The sequence below is a fragment of the Agrilus planipennis genome, unplaced genomic scaffold, assembly GCF_000699045.2.
Source record: "Agrilus planipennis isolate EAB-ADULT unplaced genomic scaffold, Apla_2.0 scaffold98, whole genome shotgun sequence".
Taxonomy (NCBI): Eukaryota; Metazoa; Arthropoda; class Insecta; order Coleoptera; family Buprestidae; genus Agrilus; species Agrilus planipennis.
In genome coordinates, this window is record NW_020438866.1 from 1,028,579 (window position 1) to 1,037,579 (window position 9,001).

Sequence of the window (9,001 nt, forward strand, 5' to 3'; positions counted from 1 at the left end):
GAAAGAATAGGAGAACAGAGGACTCTATGGAAGTCAATAAAAAATAGGCGAGATAGGTTGGTAGGACACCTTCTCAGGCATGAATGTCTAGTCAGAGACATATTAGAGGCAGAAACAGGAGTTAGGAGGGGTAGAGGTAGACCTAGATTAGATTACAGTTCGCAAATAGGATGTGGGCTGTTCCAGTTATAGGGAAATGCAAAGTTTAGCTCAGGATAGGAAAGAGTGGAGGTACGTGTCCAACCAGTCTTAGGACTGACGACCTTATGATGATGATGAATATTTAGTCATTACCAGACCCATTATATAAAGATGTTGCAAGTTTATTTTAACGGAAAATTTTCCGACTCATTGGTTTGTTACAGGACATTCTGTGTAAAATCTAACGTGATTTCTCTTTTATAATTTCCAGAGGATGGGAACGGTACATGGAGAAGAGCTTCCATATTTCTTCGGGGCCCCGTTGGTGGACGGCTTCAATCACTTTCCGCGCAACTACACCAGGTCGGAACTGGCCCTGGCCGAGGCAGTTATAATTTACGTCGCTAATTTCGCCCGGACAGGGTAAGTGAAATATTCCTTGTTGGATTCTATTTTAAAGTCTGAGGCAAGTGATTCGCTTGAAATTACGATCTGGGCGCCGAAGATAAATCGTTTCGACGACGCCGACGCCTGCCGTCGTCTCTTCCCGTTTTCGAGGGTATATGCCGATGGTAGACGGCGGTAGCAACGGCTTCGGTAGCCAACAATTCAAGTCTAGAGCCATCGCCAAAAGAAATTATAACACTGAAGATGAATTAAGTCACTTTTTTGTTGTCATACCCCAGTTATCGGCAGTAGAATATTTCGGGTGTTATATCAACCAACTTGTCGCTTTTGCGAAACACTTTTTAAAAGACTCCTCTATAATATCTTTTAGGATGCCTTCTTTAAACGGTTTCCTTAAAGCAATTTGTTGAAAAAAAGGTCTCTGAGGGTTGTGACCATACGCTCTTCAGTTTTCCCCTTCTTTCATCCCCGCAGGCAGTACTTTTTATATTATTTAGATAATACGAAAATCATTATTTAAAACACTGACCTTTGAAAACCACCTCGCACATGACAATATAAGAGATAAGACAAAGGGAATAACAATGGTATTTGGATATCTTACGCAATCACTTTACAGAAAAAAATTGAAAAGAAAGGTAAAAGGACTTAATTTGCAGTTTTCTAACGATAATCTTTTTCCTTCTGCTAATCGTAGAAAACAAAAGAAACTATTCATCATTTTTATTATCAACATTCCAGCAATTGAATGAAGTGAAATATTAAAATAAATTTTAATAATAATAATCTTTTTGTCGGATCCTTATGCTATCAAGTCCGGCATAATGAGAACTTGTATTTTTACCCTCGAGTTTTTTGTTAAGACTTTCTTTTACGCGACTGACTAATTTTATAACACTTTGTTCTTGTTAACAGTCGATAGATACTACACGTTTGCTAAATAATAATATCTTTTGCAGGGAGTTTAAGCCAGAAATTCCAATGCAACATACACCTTCTCTAAAATCAGGTTACCGCGATCCTTCCTTTGTTTCCAATATGAATTTTGCCATGTCTTCACGAAACTCCGTTATATCTACGAGGCAGTCAGTGCTTGGCAGAAGTTCTCGCTTAGTAAGGCTCTGTTATTTGTAGCACGGTTCTAAGGCTTCGAATTTGAATAGATTTACCCTATGCTAATTCCTCTTTAGTCTCGGAGTTGTTCAGCCATGTGACGTCTTAATACAGCTAGTTGCAGAAACAATTCAGAATACTATTCGTACTGTCTTACTGTGTCGCGTATTGATCCCGACGTATGTACCTCAATCAGATCATAAAATGGAAACAATTTATATGTAGGTAGGTATTATATATCAAAATCAAAATCTACATAATTGACGATTACATAATTTAATTCTCACATAGTAGAAAATAGGTATATTCTAAATGTATTATTATACTGTCATTTATACGGCTTATTTGGGCTACCCCTTTTTTAGAGTTAGAGGTAGTTCAGAATATCATGGACCGTTGCTTTAGATTGCGCAATGACACAACTCCACCCATTTGCTGATTCCTTCTAAAAGCATTGACTTACAGTTTATCTTAAGGTTCATCCATGGCTAGGAGTCAATGTTTTCTTAATGAAAAATGTGAATTCAATTAGGTCCGCCTGTCGTGCATATGAAGGTTCATGAGATTTTGAACTAGCTGTACTACCTTATTTTAATTTTAGTTTCAATTTCGTAAAGTAAAAAGACCGATAAATTCTGATAGATTTCGATTAGATAATTAAACGCCCTCTATATTTAAAGCACATGAAGAATGTAGAAGTTAATTGAGGGACGAAGTGTCAATAGTAATACATCTTAAAGCTTCTAGAACTGTAGTAAAGTTTTCTGGTAACAAACAATAGCACCAAAAGTACTTTGGCGATCACTAGCGAAGAAATCCGGGGATTTCCATCCGTCGGTTGATCGGGAGCAATTTCTCAGCTGCTACATTTATTACACCGGACTAAATCGGCTCTGGGGCCTCAACGGAACAAGTAAAGAATTGGGAAGGTATAAAATATAGCGACCCGGTTGCCGGGTAATCATTAACTGAATTAATAGCCAACAGTCCGTAACAAACGGCTTTTAAAAAATGTTTGCCAGAAAATTAATAGCCCGCCTCCGCACCCCCCCGCCACCACCAGTTATCGATAGTCACGAAGGCTTACAGCAACGGGATTATATGAAACTAATTTTTGTGTTTCGTGGATTGAATCATCAGTCAGAATTGATTTACTACTGGCTAGTTAGTGTAGAGGCACCTATACAGGACACGCTCGTTCCCAGGATCGTTTTCATCCTTCAACGTAACACTTTATCAGTTGTTACTTTTCCAATGTCGATTAATTGCAAGTTTGCGTGCCGGTGATGGCAATTATCCCAATTATTTGGATTCACTTTCGAACTATATAGTAAACGTTAGCAAAATATTTTATGCACTGAAAATAGAAATAGATTCCGACATAAATCGATTAAGGTATTTGTCGTATATATCTGTGAGTAAGCTTTCTTTTTTAATATTATAATTTTAATAATACCACTAATGAATTTAAGTCGGTTGCCTTGATCCATAATCAAACCTGTCCTTCCAGTGAAGGTAACTCAAGGATCCTTTGAGCTATTTCAAAGGGGCATTTTGGATCATCTGCCATGTCTTGACCTAATCGTCTTTGGAAGCTACAAGAGCAGAGAAGAAATGGAAGACACTTGATGGTGCTAAGTCAGAGAGTCATTCAAAATAAACAAAAAAGCGTCATGTTGGCTCCTCGAATTAATCTGATCCATAACAAGGCCTGTCCTTGCAGTGAAGGTAACTCAAGGATCCTTTGAGAAATTTCAATGGGACATTTTCGACCATCCGTCATAAAGTCTTGGCCCAACGTCTTTGAAAAGGGGAGAAGTAGAGAAGAAATGGATGTCAATTGGGGCTATGCTGGAGAATCATTTAAAATTAAAAAGAACAAGCGGCATGCCGACTCCTAGAATTGATTTGATCCATAACAAGACTCGTCCATCCAATGATGATGCAACTCAACGACTCTTTGAGCAATTTCAACAGGACAATTTCGCCATAAAGTCCTGAGGTAGCGTCGTGGGACTTTCATCTTTTCTCTGAATTAAAGGAGAGACTAGAAGGGTAGTGTTTCCAAACTAACGAGGGCAAGGTTAAAAGTCATATAAATTTAAGGTCCTTATACATAAATCAAGTGCATATACATTCAAAACATACGGAATGCATTTATTAAGTGACTGTGTTTATATATCGTAGAGATTTCTGTCTAGGCAGAAAACCAAAAATTGAAACAATTTGACCAACCAAGCTATGTCAGTATGTAGTTATACACCTACATTTGAAGCTAACTGCAGTATTTCAAATGCTTCTGATTAGATCAAATGAGATTGAAACAACGAACCACGAATTTTGGCATTTCAATAGTTTGTGATTTATTGAGACTACCTATGGCATATCTACTGATGAAATCAAAGAAGATCAATCCGCGCTGTTTAATTTGACCTCCGTTACTAAATGTTCAATTGCCAATAATACCTGCAATTTGAAGGGATTATTGTTTCCAAAACAGACATCTACAGTTCCAGAAATAATAATTATAGGAAACTTGTACACCAACTTTAACCAAAGTTCGTTCGATATGCAATAGTAAGTACGCGGTATTCAGTAGAAGTGCTTTCGCCAATTCCAATTATGCATTGCTTAACGAGCTAGAACTCTATTTTACCCTATAAGTTCAACTTTTCGCTTCAAGTAGCGCCGAGAAGTCAAACCGGCACATTGCCTGAATGTGCCAGCAATTCCCGCAGGAAAGTTCCATTTCCTGTCTGGCATTCATTCTATCTACATACCGTTACTGCAACTTTGATAGGTAGCAGCCACGTATTTGTCGATTACATCTTCTAACCGAAAAGTAGGTGTTTGCCTTCTCAGAAAACTTGAGAATTAAATTAGAAGTTGCTTAACCCAGAGATCGTATACCTACCTATTCGATCGGTGCATCTATCTAAATCTCTCAAGGAAAGAAACATAACACTTACATTGAAAAAGAAAGTTTAAGGGCATTTTTTCTTTATTTACGTACATATATTGCAGGAATACAAAGAAATCAATCCAATCGATAAGCTGGAATAGTTGAAAGAGGGACATAGACGTAGAAACGAACTGAAGATATATGCGAGATTCAGGTTAGGATCAGAAACAAAATCTAATAAATATTAGCTGCCAGAAAAAGAAAGATTATGCAAAATGTGTAACACACACACAAGAAGGCTATAATTTGAGCTTCAATGTAGAACGGTCTTCAATTAATAGAAATTGATCAAATAGAATCACTGATAATCTTGATTATTGAAATTGATTATTTTTATTAAAAAGAAATAACGATTTCCCAATAAAAATTCATACAAGCTCTTCAAAACGGAATTCAACATGAATAATTAGTCTACCACGATAATTCACCTAATTTAAAATTCATTANTTTGAATATTGTTTAAGAATGACTATATAAATATTTACATGCCTAGAAATGTATAAAAATTGGCATATTTATTAAATTTGAACCCCCATAACTTTTTATGGGGATTAGACCGCCACGAACTTTTTATGGTAGAGTGGTGAGGGAGACCTCCTCTTTCGATCCCCTCCAGCCATCATCTAGTCCTTTATCTACGACATCTTATAATTAAATGACTAATTCAACGATAGAATTGAGTCTTAGGGCTACGTTGGATATTTTAATAAGTGTATTTGGTATTCGCTATCACCGGCATGATTGCCAGGTTGTCTGATGTCAGTCATATGGCATCATTGTGGCATAATGATTTCAAATAGAAAATTTTGGCTGATTTGTATGTTTCTTTCTTTCTTAGATAAGTGATTTACACTTTGTTAGATTATGGAGCATTGCCATCAGCTTTGAGTAGTGCACATTGTTTATTTCGTGCATATTTTTTCACAAATCAAAGTCATGAAAAAGTGCGACCATCATCAAGAATGGATATATAAAGATATACAACAATGATACAAATACATTCGTACTTTTGCGTGTGTAATAACAGTCTCGCTGATGGAAACAATGCAATAACGAGCGCCAACGACCTCGTAGAATTACATAAAGTTCATTGTTGATCCATAATTTTTGGCAATTTCGTTAATTCGCTATTCATTTGGACAAAGAGCATCGAGCGATGCATTTTTGTTTGAAATGATCAGTTGAATTTGAAATTCTCCGCGATAAGCGAAATTGAATGTGGCTCCGGCGCCGGCGTCGGCTAGCCTACGTGTATCGGCTATTTAATCATTATGAGTAATGGTTCTTCTATCAGAAAAGTTTTTAATAATCGTGAAAGCCGGCACACACGTACGTGGCCGTGCCTATACAAAGATGGATGCTCATTGGCCCAAAAAATTACGGCAGCCCCTTGCTACATAACACGTAGGTAATGTATGAACACAAATGAGCGTCCAATTAGTATGCAGCCCGGTCGCGTACCAACTCTTTCTCTTTTTGCTCGTTTATTGTTCTGAACAACGGTCGAAACAATTGGTATTGCACTTTTCTTCCTTTTTTTTTTTTTTTGTTCAACTTTTTTAAATTTGCCGGCCGCTTCCAAAAGTTAGTCGGGGCTTAATTTGCAGCTGATGCAAATCTAGAGGGCCGTCCGCAAATTCCCTTTACATTATTTGCAAACGTGCAGCGCTGACTCTTGGAACGACGTGGCGCCGTATCGCGTAACATATGCGGATAATGCTTGTTCGAGTTACTCGCCACTAAATGGAACGATTTCTTGGTAAATTTATGGATAATATGATTTTGTACTTACACGTCATCCGTAGTCGGATAATGGGCAATATTCTTTACTTTAACGATTACACAATTATCCCATAAATTTAAAAAAAATGTAGAATCCATTCAAAATTTGCTGCATGTAAAGCAAAGGATAGCGCAGGGTCGAGTCGCCTTCAATAAAAAGAAGTCACTTCTATGCTCGTGAATGATTAATTTAAAAATTCGAAAAAAAAAAATTAAAAGTGTATGTTTAGAGCGCGGCGCTGTACGGGTGCGAAACATGGACGGTGGGCGCTGCAGAAAAGAAAAAAGGCTAGAAGCGTTCGAAATGTAGTGTTACAAGCGAATGTTGAGGATACCGTGGTTAGAGAAGGTTAGAAATGAACTGATATTATAAAGAATAAGAGAACAGAAGACTCTATGGAAGTCAATAAGAAATAGGCCAGATAGGTTAGTAGGACATCTTCTCGGGCATGAAGATCTAGTCAGAAACATATATTAGAGGCAGAAACAGGAGTTAGGAAGAGTAGAGATAGACATAGATTAGATTACTGTTCACAAATAGTTAAGGATGTGGGATGTTCTAGTTTTAGGGAAATGCGAAGATTAGCTCAGGCTAGGAAAACCTGAAGGTGCATGTCCAACCAGTCTTAGGACTGACGAACTTATTATGATGATGATACAGGAAGTTATATAAAATATATTTGTAGTTTGTATTTCCACAAAGACAAAATCTAAAATTTTGTTCGTGGCTTGAGATGAGTTGTCTGGTTAATTGAGTGAAGGATCCTAGTCCGATTAAAAACTTGGCACATCCTAAATAGAAGATCCTTTTTGTTTGACAAACAGTGCTCACAGCGGAGAAATTAATAAAAAAAAGAAGTCTATTTTTACTTATTCGTTCCATATAATTGCATTTATTTCAACTCGCAAACTTCACTCTCAGACAATTAAAATCTCACTGCGGGTCACAGTCAGCGGCATCACGAAGATTTTCGAGGAAACTTTTTAATTAACGTTGCCTCTGGAAGTTAGAATTAAGCCCACTTCTTGTCGACATTTAGCAGTCTAAAAATATCCTCTCGTCAGTTGAAGCGATTGAAGGACGTTCATAAAAAAATAAAGACAGTGGACGATTCCTCACGACCTTAACGAAAAGTGGTTCCAATTAGTTCCTTATGACTTCTTTATCTAAAGAACTAAACTCTTAAATCAACCGGAAAAACCTGATAAAATATAATAAATACAATAGGAAATGGTGAAAGAGCACACTCTCCAGATTTCCTCTTTTTATTAGTGCTTTGAACATATCCATTAGGAACCCTTATAATATGGTCACGTTCGTCCGTTCAACATCACTTTAAAGTCTTGACGCTCATTCATTTTTCTAAATTTCCACAAAAGAAAAGTTAGGGAATTTTACGTGAAACGCATGTGACCCATTTTATTTTACATTTCTACGTATAGGGCATTCCACTTATAATCTTTAAATTCTCTTCCGCCTCCGTTTCGCCTGTCTCGTATCTTTCGCTTTTCAATCACCTCTTATCCATTCCAACGATTTCTAAAAGGTGACTGCAAAAAGTCTTCCGCCTTATCCTCCGGCTTTGCACGAAAATGTGACTCAGAAGGATTGCCCGCCCACCAGCATTACTATAGGGTGGAAACATCCAAACTTGAAAAAATTGAAATAAAGGCAACAAAACGTTGTACTTATAGAATTTTCAAAGGCTCTAACGTGTTTATCCACCTTTCACCATGAACACCACTGACAGGTAAACATTCATGGTAATATTTAGTAAAAATGTAGGGTTAAGTTACAAAGATAGAAGAGTGATCCTTAGTTTGTATAAAGACCAACAGGCAGTTATAGAGCTAGGGACGCAACGTAGAGAAGTAAATATTAGGAAGGGAGTCAGACAGGGATGCACACTGTCACCGCTACTTTTTAATCTAAACATCGAAAACGCCATCAACATCATTAAAGACAGTACAACTGTAGGGATAGATGTGCAAAGGTAAAAGATTAGTATGCTTAGATTAGCAGATGATATAGCAGTATTAGCATCTAGCAAGGAGGACCTAGAGATAGTTTTAAATAAAATAGTCCTGACAGATCAGTACTGTATGAAAATAAATAAAAGTAAAACTAAAATACTGGTATGCAAGGGAAGAAAAAGTAGGGAAGGAGCGAATATAAAGATGGGAGACGAATAATTAGAAGAAGTGACTGATTTCAGATACCTAAGAAGTCAGATGAGTCACGATGGAAGGAGTAGTAGGGATATAAAGCAGAGGATAGCGCAGGGTCGTGTCGCCTTTAATAAAAAGAAGCCACTTCTATGCTCGCGAACGGTTAATTTAGAAATTCGAAAAAGGTTGTTAAAGGTGCATGTTTGAAGCACAGCATTGTACGGGTGCGAAACACGGACGGTGGGCGCGGCGGAAAAGAAAAGGTTAGAAGCGTTCGAAATGTGGTGTTATAGGCGAATGATGAGGATATCGTGGGTAGAAAAGGTTAGAAATGAAGAGGTATTGGAAAGAATAGGAGAACAGAGGACTCTATGGAAGTCAATAAAAAATAGGCGAGATAGGTTGGTAGGACACCTTCTCAGGCAT

The 9,001-nt window shown here is 37.4% G+C and overlaps 1 protein-coding gene and 1 long non-coding RNA gene across 4 annotated transcripts in view; one reads left to right on the forward strand and one right to left on the reverse strand.

The window, feature by feature from the left end:
- The window catches only part of LOC112904814, a 353,641-nt gene that overhangs the window by 320,625 nt on the left and 24,015 nt on the right, over positions 1–9,001 (reverse strand). The window lies entirely within an intron of this gene.
- The window catches only part of LOC108737011 (neuroligin-3-like), a 241,664-nt gene that overhangs the window by 207,480 nt on the left and 25,183 nt on the right, over positions 1–9,001 (forward strand). Inside the window, exon 10 of the mRNA XM_025975814.1 lies at positions 413–564. Within this exon, the coding sequence (XP_025831599.1) occupies positions 413–564 (152 nt within the window). The remainder of the gene's footprint in view (positions 1–412; positions 565–9,001) is intronic.